The 15125-nt window shown below is 60.6% G+C and overlaps 2 protein-coding genes across 2 annotated transcripts; both read right to left on the bottom strand.

Moving 5' to 3' along the window:
- Window positions 1-3031: 3031 nt before the first annotated feature.
- Window positions 3032-8253, bottom strand: CRYBB2 (crystallin beta B2). The gene is made up of 5 exons (XM_058851777.1): window positions 5667-8253; window positions 4874-4992; window positions 3959-4133; window positions 3436-3578; window positions 3032-3322 (listed from the first exon to the last, which is right to left on the bottom strand). Exons 1-5 carry the CDS (start codon window positions 5721-5723, stop codon window positions 3154-3156), a joined length of 663 nt encoding a protein of 220 aa, XP_058707760.1. The 5' UTR covers window positions 5724-8253; the 3' UTR covers window positions 3032-3153.
- A 594-nt stretch (window positions 8254-8847) lies between these two features.
- Window positions 8848-14924, bottom strand: CRYBB3 (crystallin beta B3). Its single transcript, XM_058851776.1, has 6 exons — window positions 12157-14924; window positions 11376-11455; window positions 10018-10136; window positions 9807-9939; window positions 9597-9739; window positions 8848-9119 (listed from the first exon to the last, which is right to left on the bottom strand). The coding sequence occupies exons 1-6, from the start codon at window positions 12290-12292 to the stop codon at window positions 8954-8956; spliced, it is 777 nt and encodes a 258-aa protein (XP_058707759.1). The 5' UTR covers window positions 12293-14924; the 3' UTR covers window positions 8848-8953.
- Between the last annotated feature and the right edge of the window lie 201 nt (window positions 14925-15125).

Here is a 15125-nt window from a genome sequence, read left to right as displayed (position 1 = left end):
CCCCTGGTACCCGGTAATCCCATTATGTCTCCACGAGGCTGCTTCCAATCCTGGCCTCTGAAGAAGTGATGTTTCTTAATTAGCTCTTCAACCGGACAGGGGTTTTACTGGCTGTAAGGAGCTGTAGAGGTTTCATTGCTTCTTTTCTCTGCCTCATCACACTGATGTCAGGAACAAAATCAAGGAGCAGAAAGCAAACGGGAGCCTGGCATTGAGGACAAGAATGCCCATTCCTGGGGACGGCCAGAGCCAAAGCTCCTCCCTCCCTCTCTCCGGGATATTTCACTCCTGCCTCAGCCCTCGCATTAATCAGAGCAGAGATTACTTTTCCACATGCCAAAGCTGAGCATTGATAAATCACAAATCTGCCCTGAAAACCACAAGGCTTTAATAATGCATGCTGGGTTCCTGCTTGGTTTTCCTTCCTTCCTTAAACCTTCAGTGTTTGTGGCTGGGTCTGTGCGTGGAGGCACAAACATGAGGCTGGAGGCTTAATTTACTGCGAAGAAGGAGAAGAGAAAAATTGAAGCTAGGAATCTCATGTAATCACGTGGCTCCTGAAACTGGAGAATTAAACATAACAATAATTTTCAGAGGATAAAAATCCGTGAAACCCACAGTAAAGCCCTCACAGCTGGCAAAGCACATTAAGTACCCAAAGCACCCTGGAGCAGGTGCGATTGAGCTCACCCCTCTGTATCTAAGTGAAAAACAATTCATATTTTTCAAGACTGTTGTTTTTTAACCCGTGATTCCCCAGCCTGGGGTGTCCCGCGGGGGGATTCACCCGGCTGCCGCTGGCAAAGGCAAAGCAAAGCCAGTGGGAGCCGACGACACATCTTCCTCTCTTCACCGCTTTGCCTCCTCCTCCTCCTCCTCACCAGCCCATCCCGCATCACCCGCGGTCCTCACGGAGGCACCTCCCAAGGACAGACAGCGGCCGCCGCTCCAGCTGGAAAAGAAAACACGAAGGAAAAGCGTCGGATGTGATTTAGCCAGGGTTTGCATTATTGTTACTCTTCCGTTAATTACTCCGTGGCAAATTGCTGCTGTTCCCCTGCAGGCAGCCCCTCTCCTGTGGGGTTCACCTGCCGGGGGTCCCCCCGCCCATCCCAACACGCCCCAGCCTCCCTGGGCATCGCAGGGACCCAGGTGGGGTCTGATCCCCCCCAATCCTTTCCGCTGGGCGGAAAAAAATTAAAATAAATAAATAAAAATCCCTTCTCCAGCCTGGAGAACAGCTTTAGCTCTGCCGGCTGTTGGCACGACGGCAAAACCACCCACCCGGGCAGCGCAGCGCCGTGGGACCGCTGACATGTCCCCAGCCCCGCCGGCAGCGGGAGGGAGGGGACAGGGACACGGCTGGGGTGCCCGGGGGCTCCGAGCCAGATGGCAGCTCCGCAGCGGGCGTGGGACGGAGGCGATCTTCTGCTTTTGAATAAAATGTTAAAAACCAAATTATTCTCTCGGTACATTTCCCCAGAGCCAGCGAGGGGAAAACCCTCCTCAGCAGAGCTGAAGCTGCTTCCAGGCGACCCGAGGCGCCCACCTGGGTGCACCCGGCCACCAGATGAGGAATTTCCCCCAGCGGGTCCCACAGGAGCTGCTCTGGGCTCTTTCATATTTTCCACTTCTGCTTTCGGTGCTTTTTCCCCCAGAACCCTCCCAGCCCACCCAGAACCGGGCTCCGGTGTCCCCGCGGGAGCTGCCCTGGCCCCCGAATCTCAGCTTGGACAGGGCTTGGGGCAAGCTGGGCTAGTGGAAGGTGGCCCTGCCCATGGCAGGGTAACCGAACGAGATGAGCTTTCGAGTTCCAAACCGTTCCAGGGTTCCATGGCCGGGAATCTCTGATTCCGTGATCTGGGGGTCTCTGTTCCCCACCCCGCTGCTGCTTTCAGCAGTTTGCCCCCCAGGAGCCGCCGTTTCCCACCGACTCTCCCGGGGCGCACAGAGCACCTCGGGCTCCGCCGCTGCTGCCGCTAAAATCCCATTTTTCACGAAAACATTCAGGTCTGGGGTGATCCCGGGGAAGGAAAGGCGCAGCTTTCCGCAGGGAAGCAGCTCGGTGGCTGCCAAAGCACGACTCGCCGAGGAGCCTCGCAGCGGCGTGTGGCGAGTGATGCAGCGGGCTGGTCGCCCGTGGGCTGGGCTGTGCCCGCCGGGCTCGCTCCTCCGCAGGGCAGGGAAAAGCCTCTGGCACAGGGAGGATTCGGGGGCAAACCCCGCTCCGCTGGGAGCGGGAGCTGCCGAGGAGGATGCTGTGCATCCCTGACTCCCCGAGATTCCCGGGTTTGCCGGCATTCCCAAAACACCGCAGCCAGGCGTGGGAGAGGAGGGCAGCAGGAGCCGCGGGGTGCCCGGAGTGCCCCGTCAGGTGCCGCTCACCTGTGCCCATGAGCGGCCCCCCGTGCCCACACAGCCGCAGGGACACAGAGCGGCCGCCACGGCCACCTCCTGCTGCCGGAGGGGACCGAGCCCAGCCGCCACCACCTCCGCCACCGCCTCTGCCACCGCACGGAGCCCCCGGCCAAGCAGGTGCGGCTGCGTTCCTCCACTTCCTTTGCCCGATTTATGACACCATCATAAAAGCATCCTCTAGCACCGTGACTGCTAAATTAAAGCGTTATTACTAATTAAAGCTTTCAGAGCCTAATAATTAATGCCATTATTCGGCTTGGAGAGGGCAATCCCCCCTCGCCAGCATCTGTGGCATCTGCCCCGGTGCTCAGAGGACACCTTTGTCCCCACAGCAGGATGTGACCCACGGCCTTGGCCGCGCACCCCAGGACAGAGCCCCAGAGCCACCGCACAGGGTGAGCGACCCCCGAGCCTCCCGCTGAGCCCCAGGTCACCTCCCTGACCCCGGACACTCGGGTGGCCCGGCAGCACCGATGGCAGCGGCGATGGGTGGCACTGAGAGCCCCCTCCCCACCCAGGAGCGCGGAGGGCAGGCCGGGCATCCCGGCAGCGGGGTCCCTCTGCCCGCCGCGAATGAAAAGGCCGAGCTGGGACTTTGAAACTCCAAGCTTTATTGAGTTGCTTCGGCAGCGCGTGCATCACACGGGGGGAGGCGGGAGGCGAGGCCGCGGGGGCTCAGCGGCGGCCGGGGGAACGCTTGCTCCGCTCCCCGCGCCCCGGCACGGGCCGGGGGCTTTAGTTGGTGGGGTGGTAGGCACCGCGCTGGTGCCACTGCATGTCCCGGATGCGCCTGACCGACTGGATCTGGGGGTGCTGAGCGCCGAAGTCTGAGCTGTCCTTGTAGTCCCCCTTTTCAAACAGGTACTGGTAGCCCCGGTAGCCAGGGTACTGGTATCCCACCCACCTGCCGAGGCAAGCGGGGAGGGGTCACACAACACGCGTCACCCGGCAGAGCCCAGCCCGGCGGGGATGCTCCGGCACCGCCCGGGACCCAGCCCCGGTGCCCCCGGTACTCACGTGCCGCTCTGCACCCGCACGGATGAGACCTTCTCCTGGTAGCCGTGTGCGTGGAAGCTGGGCACATCGTCGTCTATGATTTCGATCTTCTTGCCGGTGAAGCTGGGGTTTTCGTACAGCACGATCTTGTGCTCCTGGCTGTCCTGCAGCCGGGAGAGCAGAGAGGGGGGTCAGCGGCTGCCGGCCCCGCGGGGCTGGGCAGGGGGGGCAGAGCCCAGGGCTATGGGGAAACCGAGGCCAGGGCCGGCACCTCGTGCCGCCGCTCCCACCGATGCCGGGGGTGCTCCGCATCCCTCCATCCAGCTCAGAGAGCCGCTGCCTGCGCGGGCACTGCCAGACTTACCAGCAGACATCCTCCGCTCTGGGGTCACCTGCCACCGCCCCCGTCCCCGCGCCCCCTCCGACCCCCCCACGGCTCCCCGGGCCCCGAGGGCTGGGGCGAGGGTGCGCAGGAGGGGGTGCCCCTCCGCCCGCGGGGCTGGGGAGGGCGGGGGAAGGCTGGGGAAGACTTCTGGCTGCAGACCTTGGTCTGGCGGGTGGGTAGTGGCTGTCTGGGTGCTCTCACCACTTTGATGGGTCTCAGGGAAGTGATGCTGTCGCTTCTCCGGCTGTTGGTCCAGGAGTCCCAGCGGGGGTACTCCCCCTTCTCAAACACAAACTGCTCCCCTTTGCAGCTTGCCTGCTCGTAGCCCACCCAGCTGGAAGAGAGCAGGGGACGCGCTTCAGAGGGGGCGGCGGTGCGGGGCTCGGCCCCTGGCACTGCCCCCGGCGAGCGCCCGGGCTGAGCCCCAGCCGCGTCCCCTGCTCCCTGCCAGGAGGGGAGAGGTGCCAGGGAGGTGCCAGCGGGGCTGCGCTGCCTCCGGACAGCAGCGGCACCGCAGGGCTTCCCACTGGGGATGCTCCGACCCATCCTTGGTCCCTGGGGACTCACTGGATCACCCAAATGTCCAGAGCTGGCGCTCTGCAGCTGCCCCCGCTGTTCCGGGGCTGCAGGCTGGGAACCCTCCAGGGGTTTTCCAGGGGCTCTCCCTTGCCAGGAGCCCGTGGCTTGGAGAGCACACACAGGGCCAGCGGGTGGGGAGAGGGCACCAAGCGGGTCCCACTCTCACCTGTCCGTGCACCCAAAGGGAAGGAAACCAAAGTGGGGGTAACGCTGTGATCTGTGCCCGTTCTCACACTCCTCCACTCTCCCTGCCGCCGAGTGGGCTTCTCAGCCTGTCCAGGTGACAATGTCACCCCCTGTTCACCCGCTGTGCCCTCACCTGCTGGCAACCCCTGGCACCGGGCACTCCCTGGGGTGAGGTGAGGTGGGCGAGCAGCTCAGCGGTGTTGGCCACACGAAATCCGGGGTGCGATGCGGGTGTGGCAGCGGGGAGACCCCTCCTCCCCAGCCCCGTCCCTCCCACGCCCCGCCTGGCCCCCAGCCCCCTTCACGTACGGTCCGGAGTGCACCAGGATGGAGCCCACTTTGTCCACGCCGGCTTCCTTCAGGTTGGGGCAGGCCCCGCTGAGCTCATGGCAGCGGCCCTGGAAGTTCTCCTGCTCGAAGATGGCAATCTGGAAGAGAGCAGGACCTCAGCGAGAGCGTCACCCCCTCCCCTGCCGCCACTACGGGGGCACACGCTGTCCCCGACCGCTGGGGCAGCACATCTGCAGCTGCCCAGACCTCTCACTCTCCCAAAAACTGCACTCCAGAGGCTTTTAAGGAGCCTGCAAGCCCTCGCTGCCGTGCCTCTGAGGATGTCTCGCTCTCGGGTGCCAGCGCTGTCCCAGAGCCCCGCTGCTCCTGGCAGAGGGATGCTCACAGCGGGCATCAAACAGCTGAGGGACTCGGGTCGTGGCTGGAGCACCGCAGCCACCGGAGGGACACGGCGACACAGACACCCGGGGACAGCTCGGGGACAGCCCCGGGGCCGCCCAACTCAGTACAGACCTCGGGGGTCAGCGGGCAGTGGGGACAGATCTGCTGTGTCTGCAGCGGTGGTGGGAGATCAGCACTTGAGCTCTTCCCAAGCGCTCCACCTGCACCGAGGATGCCAAAAAAATCCCATTCCCCGTCCCCTCGTCCTGCTGCAAACAACTCAGCAGCGCTTGGCACCAGCCGGGAGTGCTGGGGGTGCTGGCAAGGGGAGCTCAGCTGCTCCCAGCAGCGACTCCGGGTATGGTTTGGGCACCCAGAGAGGCTGAGGGTGCCCTGGCCCCCCTGCAGGGCTGGGCAGTCTCCCACTGACCTTGGAGCTGGCTTGCTGCTGCTTGGAGGCTGGCATTTGGTGCTCGGAAGCCATCATCAGCTGGGTTGTCTGCTGCCTTGGGAGGGAAACTCAGCACGTTAAAATCTGCCTCTGGGGACACACTGGGGGCCGTGCTCAGAGCCCCGTGTCCCTGTCCTGTGTCCCTGCCCTGTGTCCCTGCCCTGTGTCCCTGCCCTGTGTCCATCCGTACCCTGCAGTTTGCCCAGGGAAGAGGGTGTTGGGAGCAGGGCTGGCAGCAGGATGGGCTCAGGATGGGGTTCTCAGTGATAAACCGGCACCCCAAACCTCCCCAGGCTCAGCACAGGCAATGGCCCTTGGGACCAGCACTGGCAGCTGTGAGCCCAGGAAATTTCTAAATCATTTCCAGTGGAGCCCAGGCCCTTTGGTCGAGGATTTCCTGCTGTCCCTGTCCAGCTGAGAGTCCCGGCCCCACGCGGGTGTTCGAAGGGGCGATGGAGAGAAGCTCTGGGGCTCCCTCCGCCAGCCCCAGCCCCGAGGAGCCTGTGCCGAGCCCTCCCGACTCGGCCTGGCACTGCCACCCCTTGGAATGAGCCCCGTCCTCAAGCCCAGAGGGACCCTCAGTATCTGAGCAGCTCCAAAACAAGTGAAAAACTCATTCCTGACAAAAAAAGAAGCGGAGCCGTGGCCGGGTGGGGAAATCCTGCTTTGGGCTGCGGGGACGGGACTGTCCCCGGCTCAGCCCTGCCCACACCCCGCTGGCACCGGGAAGGGACCCCGGCCCCGGGGATCGGGAGGAGGCTACGGCAAAAGAGAGGACAATAAATAGCAAAGTCTTACCAGTTATACCAGTACCCGCTTGAGCCAGTGACGGGCTGGGGCCGGGAGGTGGAATTTATACCGAGCCGCAGCAGAGAGGTGCCAAAACTATTTACAAAATAGTTAAAGCCTGATTCAAAGCGAGAATGCTGGATTAAACCCCAATGAAAACCAGGGTCAGCTGATCCGCCGCAGCCTTTGTCTGCCCGAGCACCAAGCCCGAGTTATTTCATTACCTGTCACATTCGAGTCACCCGCTTTGTCGGGTTGGTGGCGAGGAGATTTGGAGTTTGCAAGCATCAGCCGAACGCGTGCCAAGAGCCGGGGCGGGCCTGGCCAACAAAGCCCCGCCAGCCCCGCTCCGGGCGTTTCGGGGCCAGAGCCTTGATCCCCCCGCCCGCCGGGCAGCAGCCGCCGGACCTGCTGAGCTCGGCTCTTCCCATGCGCGATAAAACGCCTCAAAGCGCCGCTGAGCGTCTGGCTTTGCCCGTCTGCAGCCCGGCCACGCCGGGGGCACCGCGGGAGCCCCTTCCCGACACCGGCCCGGGGCTTCGGGGATGGGCAGGGGCTGGGGCAGCTCCCGGGGTTTGGGTGTGGGGCACTCAAGTGTCGGGTGTTGGGCTCCTCCGCCCTTTTGGGGTCCCTGAGAAGCGCCCCAGCCCCACGGGGCAGAGGCAGCAGCAGCTCAGGGGCCCCTCTGTGACACCGGGACAAAGCTGAGGTCACCGGGGCTCAGCCTGGGACACGTCCCCGTGGCTGGGATGTGCCTGGATGGGCAGCACAGCCAGGGCTGAGCTGGGGCCGAGGGCAGCAGCAGAGTCCCTTGGCTGGCATCGTCCCAGCAGCTGAGCCAGGAGGCTGCACGGGGCTGGGGGCTGCAGAAAAGGAGCTTTCATGTAGGGGGGACACTGTCAGACTCGCTGGGTGCTGTGCAGCACCCACAGCCCCCTTCACCCCACAGAGGAGCTGGATTCACCCCAGCAAGTGTCACCGAGCATGAACAGACCCCAGACCTGCTCCTTCCCGCATTCAGCATCTCCCGAGGTCCCACAGGGGATGGGCTGCAGCCCCCCCAGGGTCCCCTCTGCCCCAGCCCCTACCCCAGGCTGGCTGCACACACCGTCACTCACAGGCTGCTGTCACCAGAGCCCACCCTGGCAGTGACATGTGGGGGTCATTCCCAGGCTCTGTGGCTGCCCTGGCTCCAGGGGATGGGGATTCCAGGGCCAGAGGGGCCAAGGTGACAGCGCAGCTCTGCAAGGAACCCATCAGGCCATGGATGTGAGCAGGCCAGGCTCTGAGCAGGAGTTTCCAGCATTCCCAGCCCTTCCTTGCCTGTGTCTCCTGCTGCGGCCCCACAGATGGAGCCAGTACAGCCTTCCCCATCTCCTGGGTTAATTCATTCAGGTTCTGAGCCCAGGACCCTCATGGACCTGTTCCAGGTCCCAGTGCAGGGCACTGCAGCCCCATCCTGTCCCCATAGCACCTCAGCAAGGGGCTGCCACAGCGCTCAGCGTGGCTCCTGTGATTCCCTCCCTTGGCTCTGCTGGGCTGGATTTAGTTCATCCCAGCCCTGGTGCTGCAGCTCCCCGGCCATGGCAGCCCCATGGAATGTTCTGGAAGCAGCTTTTGCCACCCGGGGCCAGGCACTCACCTTTCCCAGCCACCAACCCCCCCAAAGGGAAAAGCTCCAGAGGGGTTGCTCAGGGATCTGCACAAAGCCCTCAGGTGGACTCAAGCCCATCTCCCATCTCTGCCCCAGCCCGGTGGGTCCCCAGGCGTGGCCACAGTGCCCCAGGGGAAGGGCAGTGCCAGGGCAGCTCAGTGTCCCACCAGCACCCTGTGGAACCCCCCACCTCTGCCCCCAGAACAGCCCCCCCATGTCAGAGCTCATCCCCCAGGAGAAACCACCCCAGGACTGTGGGAAACTTCCTTGGGGACAGGCAGGAGACCCTGCAGGACACTGAGGTTGGGCACAGCCATCCCTCCACGGGATGAGCCCTGCTTGGAGTGCACGACCCAGGGCTGGCTGCTCCAGACATCCCCCCGGCCCCCTCCCTGCCCTGGGACTGGCCACCAGCCCTGGGAGCGGGCAGGAGATGTTGTGGAAAGGGACAGAGGCACTGGGAAAACGCTGATCCAGCAGCATTGGGGGTGATTTTTGGAAAGCTGCAGCCTTTATGTAACACTGCAAACACTGGCACTTCCCCCTCTGCCCTGTGCGGGGGGTGCTGGGCACGGCCCCGGCCCCCTCCCCATCCCCCTCCCCATTCCCATCCCCATCCCCATCCCCATCCCCCTCCCCATCCCCATCCCCATCTCCATCCCCCTCCCCCTGCCCCCCTCCCCGACCTTCCCCAGCCCAGGACCAGGCAGGCCTCAGCAGCCTCCAGCTCAGAGCTTTATTGAGGTTTTTGCACAAAAAACACCACGGTCACGGCATCAGCCGGGGGACCCCGCGAGCGGCCCCGGCGGGGGCTGGGGGTCCCTCAGCTGTTCTCGAAGCAGCCCCGCTGGTGCCACTGCTGGTCCCTCACGCGGCGCACGGACTGGATGAGGGGCTGGTTGGCGTCCCACTCGTTCCAGTGCCGGTACTCGCCCTTCTCGAAGACGTGCTGGCGGCCCCGGTAGCCGGGGTACTCGTAGCCCACCCACCTGTGGGGAGCAAGGCGGTGCTCAGCAGTGCCCACCCCACACCCCCTGCAGGCGGGGCAGTGTCCCCATCCCCCTCCCCCTCCCCATCCCCGTGTCTCTGCCTGCCACAGCCAGGTGATGCCGCCCGGAGCCACTGGGGTGTCACCAAGTGCCACCTCACAGGCTGCAGCTGGGAAATGCTGTGCCAGGGGCAGATGGAGTCCGTGGAGAAGGGACCACAGCTATTCGGGTGGTGGGTTAGGGCAAGGAGCCATCATCCAGCCCCAGGGACACTGCCATGGTCCCTATTAACCCCCTGTGGGCCAGGGAAAAGGCGGCAGCAGGGAGAGAACAAGGGACAATGGGCATGAGCAGCACCACGGGAGCAGCGGCCCCACTGCAGTGGCTGTGCCAGGCGCCCCTGCCACCACCACCCTGGAGGGACCAACCACGGACAGGAACCTGTTGGGGTGTCCCCTGTGTCCCCTGGATCCTTACGTTCCATTCAGGGCCTTGACGCTGGCCACACGGTCCTGGAAGCCGTGGGCCCAGAGGCTGGGGACGTCATCATCCACGATCTCCATCTTCCTCCCGGTGTATCCCGCGTTCTCAAACAGGTGGATCTTGTGGTCGGCGCTGTCCTGGGGGAAAGGGCGGGTCAGGGGCCGCCCCCAGCCCCGGTGGCCACCCCAGCACAGCCCTACTCACAATCTGGAGGGGCCGGATGGACATCAGGCTGTCGCTGCTGTGGCTGTTGGACCAGGAGTCCCAGCGGGGGTAGTCGCCCTTCTCCAGCACGAACTGCTCCCCAGCATAGGCCTGGCGCTCGAAGCCCAGCCACCTGCAGGACCCCAGTGTCAGGGGGATGCTCTCCCTGTCACCCCCTGGGGCTGCTCCATCTTCCCCACCCCAAACTTACGGGCCAGACTCCACCTGGATGGAGCCCACCTTCTCCATCTCCTTCTCGGTGATGTTGGGGAGCTCCTCTGTCAGCTCACACCTTTTCCCCTGGAAATTCTCCAGCTCGTAGATCGTGATCTGAGGTGGGGAAAGATGCTGTCAGCCAGGGGAACACCCCAGGAAATGGGGGCAGCAGTGGATCAAAGGGCTTTGCCCGTGTCCCTCCATCCTGGCCATCCTGTGCCAATGTCACTCCTTGCCCAAGAGAGCCAGGTCCTGCCACTGTCTCTGCCCTGACAAATCTTTGGGCCAAGCTCCAGCCAAGGGTGTTTGGTAAAGCACAGGCTGGAATTTTGTCCATGACAGGCTGAAAACCAGTTCAAACACAGCGCTGGAAACACAGAAAATTTGGGCTAAGAGAATTCCTGAGCCGTGGGCTGCCTCTCCTACTCCCAGCCTGGCCCTTGCCCATCCATCCCTTATCACTGCATCCTCCAGATCCAACCATCCCCTTGACCTGGCCTGGCACAAGCTCTTTGTTCAATGTTTTCTTCTAAGCCCTGCCAGGTGCAGAGACCCCAGTGCCTCCCCAGGCTGCCCTGCTCTCAGCAGAGCCTTGAGGCTGAGCTGCAGGAAGGGTTGGAGCCAGTCCCAGCGGTCAGAACTTGGCACCGAGCAGGGCCCAGGGTGCCCAGCACCATTCAGGGACCGGGAGGGTCAGTGGGGTGACCAGGCACCCCCTGGCACTGTCCCAAAGGGGTCACAGCTGCAACACCTGAGCCTGGGCCAAGGGCAGAGCCTCCTGCACACGCCACATAATGGGGGGCTCAGGGGACAGAGGTGACACCCAGGTTCCTCAGGATCCTCTGTGCACCTCAAAGCAATAAACAGCCCCAGCTCCTGGCACCCCCCTCTCCCACTCCAGCCTTCCCTGTCCAGGAGCAGCTTTGTGGGAAGCCACCACATCCTCTCCTGATTTTAAAAGCTGATTTACTTTCAACCAACCTATGAGCTGAATCCAAACCTACAACGCACCTGGGGAGTTTCAGTGCCTGGGCCCACAGCTGATCCCACTGTGCCAGGATGCTTCATCTCCTGCATGAAATCCCTGGGCAGCTGCACACCAGCCTGGCCAGCCAATGTCCTTGGCAGCCGGGGAGCAGCAGCAGCAGATCCTCAGCTCCAGCTGCTTCCCAACTCGAGCCCCCCTGGGCTCAACACCAAAGCGGGGCCACCAGCCACTGCTGCTGTGGCAGAGCTGGAGGCCACTCCTGTCCCCAGCACCAGCTGCAGCGCTGGCAGTGACTCCATCACCGCATCCCACGGCTCCACCCAGCATCCATCCGTAACCAGTGTCCCCAGTACACCCCAGTATACCTTGTAGTTGCCACCTCGCTCGCCAGCACCCTCCCCAGTCGCCATCTGCTCGGGGGGACTTTGCTGCTCGGTCATTGTGCCTGGAAAACCCAAATTGCAGGAAGTTAAGGTGGGAGGTGCCGGGATCTACAGCCGGTAATGAAACACAAAGGATGAAGCTGGCACGGAACAGCAGCACGGGTTAGCACAGACCCTGATGCAGCAGCTGTAAATCCCACAGATGTCCAGGCTAGGAGCAAGCTCTGTTATCCATCCTCCTCTCCCTCCCGCACATGGGCCCCAAATCCTCACCCAGGCACCAGCAGGACTGGACTGAGCCATGTCCCAAGTGCCACGGAGCCCTCTGCCCGGGGCAGCTCGCCCAGTTACCACTGAACTCCCATCTCACAGCCTTTGTTCCCAGCAGGAATTTGTCAGCTTCCAGCTGCTGACATCTTTCCCCACAACATAAACCTGACACTTCTCCCTTGCTCCAGCATCCTGGGGGGCACCAAACCCAGCAGCTGGAGCTGCTGCCACCGCCTTGGCCAGGGGGGATGGTGGTGAGAGCCCCCTCCTCGCTCTCCAGGAACATCCGCAAAACTCCGCTCCAACACTGGAACGCGCCACGCTGACAAGGGGCTTAGGAGACCAATAAAGGAGTTTGATCAACGTCCTGAATCAAACCCTTCAGCTTCACTTCTCATCACGCACGAGCCAAACCCTTCGCTGGGGGACACCCCGACTGAGAAACACAAATTCTTTGAGAAAGCCCCTTCAGTCCCGGCGGTGCCGCCGCTACCTCTCCGTGTGGTTCCGCTGTGCCGGGCGGTGCGGGCGGCCCCGCTATTTATGGGTTGCTTCTGAACAGAACAGCAGAATTCCCCGAGCGCTGATACAGCAGCTGCGTCCACGGAATTCCATCCATGAGATTTCATCTCAATAGCGCGGGCGCGCAGCGAGCTATGGAAACGTCATTCAGATTTCTCGCGGCCGTCCCTCGGACACGGGCCACTCGATTTACAGAAGATTAACGTCGAAATTCGCATCAGCACGTTCACGCTGCTTCTTGCCAGGTTCTCTGGAAAACTCTGCCATCAGCAGTTCACGGGAGGGTTTAGCCTGGAAACCGAGCGCAGAGGGAAGCAAAAACCAGGCAAAACGTCCCCGTTTGTGTGGGCTCCAGCGCAAGGTGTGACACAGGGCTGGGGTCGGCTCCGAGAGCTCGGCAGAAAGCTGCAGCAGCTCAGGGTTTCCAGATTGGCAATCTTACTTGAACTTTGGCCCCAGGCAGATTCTCTAGGTCAAGTCTCTTTTCTTTCTGTGCCCCCTAATCTGGCTCCCTCCCCAGCATTTCCCAGGGACACACTGGGAACATCCTGGGGTGTGTGATGAGGATTTCTGGAGCCTGGCACAAGGGTTTGTCCATCCTCACGGGCACAGGATGATGTAAGGGGGGGAGCGCAGCTCTTCCACACCAGGCACCAAACTGGGAGCATTTCACCTGCTGGTAGTGGCCCTGATTCCCTTTTCACCTGTCAGAGTCCCTTCAGACCCAACCCATCCTGATTCCTCAGGGAACATTTCATTCAGCTGCACATATCCCCATTTTCTACCCTTGCAGGTTTTTTTCTACCTGCTCTGAGCGTGGCTCATCTTGAAACCAAGAGCTACCCATGAAACCTTTACTGAAATTGCCAGAAAAGTGAATCCCCTGGGCCAGGCTGGGCAAACTGAAGGGGAGAGGGATGGAAACCTCTCCTGTTGTACGTGTTAGAATGAGGCTCTCCAGCCCCATCCCATCCCTGCTCTCGCTGGGTGATGCTCCAGGCCTGGTGTGACAGGGATGACCCAGGAGGTGTCTCCAACTGACTCTTCCTCACTCTGCCCATCCTGTGGTTCCTGAGGAAGGTCTGTTGTCCCCATCAGAGCTGTCCCACAGATGCCACAGCTACAACAGGCACAGACTGAGGAGGAATGGATTCATTTCTGTCTTACCAAACACAACATCACCTGTCCTCAACAAATTAGGAACACAGAATTTCTTGTGCCAGTCCCTTCCTTCCAGCATCCTCATTCACCGAGCTCTGTGACAGCTGCAGGGCCCTGGATCTGCCTCTCCCAGCTCTCCACACCGACAAGGCAATTCCAAAAACACGACACAAGGGGCACTGGATCTCCTTGATGCCTCTCCCAAATAGACCTCAATTTCCTCTTGCTGTCAGCCTCTTAAATCCCTTTGAAAAATGACTGTTAGAAAATAGATCTTTTTTATTAATACCTGGCAAAGCTAAACTGGAACTCTAATGGTACAGAACAAAAAATACAGTGGCCAGAATATCTTCATTCCCCAGGAAACTGTGCAATACAAAAGACAGGATTTCTATCACACAATGTTACTTACTGTGACCCAGACTGACAGACTCTGTAAGGCTACGTGGAACGATATAAAAGCTTCATCTCCACAAGAGCTCCTTCAAAACCAGATCTGATCTAATTTTGTTTAATATGGAATGAGAGAAACCCATAAACCACCAGACCTTGGCTCTCCTCCTGTGCCAATCCCACCAGAAGGACCAGAAGTTATTTCAGATTGTATTTCTGCAATACATTTATACAGGAGAGAACAGGACAGCCATGGAACAGAGCTCACCACCAGCTTGGGAAGGATTCCCACCCTCCACCCTCTCCACTCCCAAGGTGAGCAGAACTAGGCCTGGACTCTGCAGCCCCTGCCAGAACATCCCCAAATCCCATTAAAGCTCCATGGAGGTGTTTTCATATAATCACAGGATGGTTTGGGTTGGAAGGGACCTTAAAGCTCATCTCGTTCTTCCCCCCTGCTCCCCCAACCTTCCACCAGACCAAGCCTTGTCCGAGCTGGCCCCAAAATCCTTCACCAAATACAAGTCCATCTTTAAAAGGAATTAAAGCAAATACCTGTTTTTCCTTCTCAGCACTGGGCTGAAGGGATGGATCCAACACCTCCCTCACTTGGCTGCAGCTGCTCTTGCACCAGGGTCCTTTGTGGAGGTGCAGACACCCCAGGCCCACAGGGAGCACAGTAATGGTGACAGCTCTGTATTTCACTGGAATAATTTGTTTTACCCCCAGAGCTTGGGGACAGCAGTGACAGCGCTGAGGAATTTGGCCCAGAGGTTTTGTACCTGGATACACCCTGTGAGGCTGAGCCACACTCTGTGGCAGCACCCCAGAATTGCCCATCTCCTCCTGAAACACAACACCCCTGCAGAAATCAGGGATTTGCTGTTCCACGCCTTTTACAGGTCACACTTTGCATTCCCAAAACTGCCCCACCTGCATTTCAGTTTGCAAGTAACTTGTTTGCAAACCAGGAACAGGGTGAAACAAACTTTCACCCTGGGAATAATCCTGTGGAAAGTCTTGGAATGTCAAAGGTTGGAAAACCAAACATTGAAGATTCAGAGATGTTAAAAAGGAGAATTTGCAAACAGAAAAATAAAAAGGAAGAAGTCCACAAGTGGGAATTCCAATAAAAAGCAATGGAGCAGCCATGCAAGTCCCTGACACGCATGAGATGAGGGCAGTCAGAAAGTGTTCCTGAATTCCACAAAGCACAACATCCCACCTTTAAAACCCAATATTGATGTGGCTTTTTTACACAAGGAGAAAAAGCTGAGGAGCTGTGATGGGAGAGACAAAGGAACTTCCAGGGCTTCCATCACCTTCAGCATCACTTTTTGGACAAGAGATGAGTCTGCTCCAGGAGTGAAGGAAGCAGCACATCTG

This window comes from Poecile atricapillus, chromosome 16 (assembly GCF_030490865.1).
Source record: "Poecile atricapillus isolate bPoeAtr1 chromosome 16, bPoeAtr1.hap1, whole genome shotgun sequence".
NCBI classification, from domain to species: domain Eukaryota; kingdom Metazoa; phylum Chordata; class Aves; order Passeriformes; family Paridae; genus Poecile; species Poecile atricapillus.
This window is presented reverse-complemented; position numbering and strand designations above follow the sequence as displayed.

What these genes read in the sequence shown, in the direction of transcription:
- CRYBB2 (XM_058851777.1), bottom strand. Translation starts at nt 5,723, where the DNA reads ATGATGGCTTCCGAGCACCAAATGCCAGCCTCCAAGCAGCAGCAAGCC. An exon ending in ATCCTGGTGCACTCCGGACC is followed by an intron (nt 4,134 to 4,873) that starts GTACGTGAAGGG and finishes GCTCTCTTCCAG; the next exon opens with CTGGGTGGGCTACGAGCAGG. An exon ending in GTGCGGGTGCAGAGCGGCAC is followed by an intron (nt 3,323 to 3,435) that starts GTGAGTACCGGG and finishes TTGCCTCGGCAG; the next exon opens with GTGGGTGGGATACCAGTACC.
- CRYBB3 (XM_058851776.1), bottom strand. Translation starts at nt 12,292, where the DNA reads ATGAAATCTCATGGATGGAATTCCGTGGACGCAGCTGCTGTATCAGCG. An exon ending in CAGCGGAACCACACGGAGAG is followed by an intron (nt 11,456 to 12,156) that starts GTAGCGGCGGCA and finishes TGGGTTTTCCAG; the next exon opens with GCACAATGACCGAGCAGCAA. An exon ending in GTCAAGGCCCTGAATGGAAC is followed by an intron (nt 9,120 to 9,596) that starts GTAAGGATCCAG and finishes TGCTCCCCACAG; the next exon opens with GTGGGTGGGCTACGAGTACC.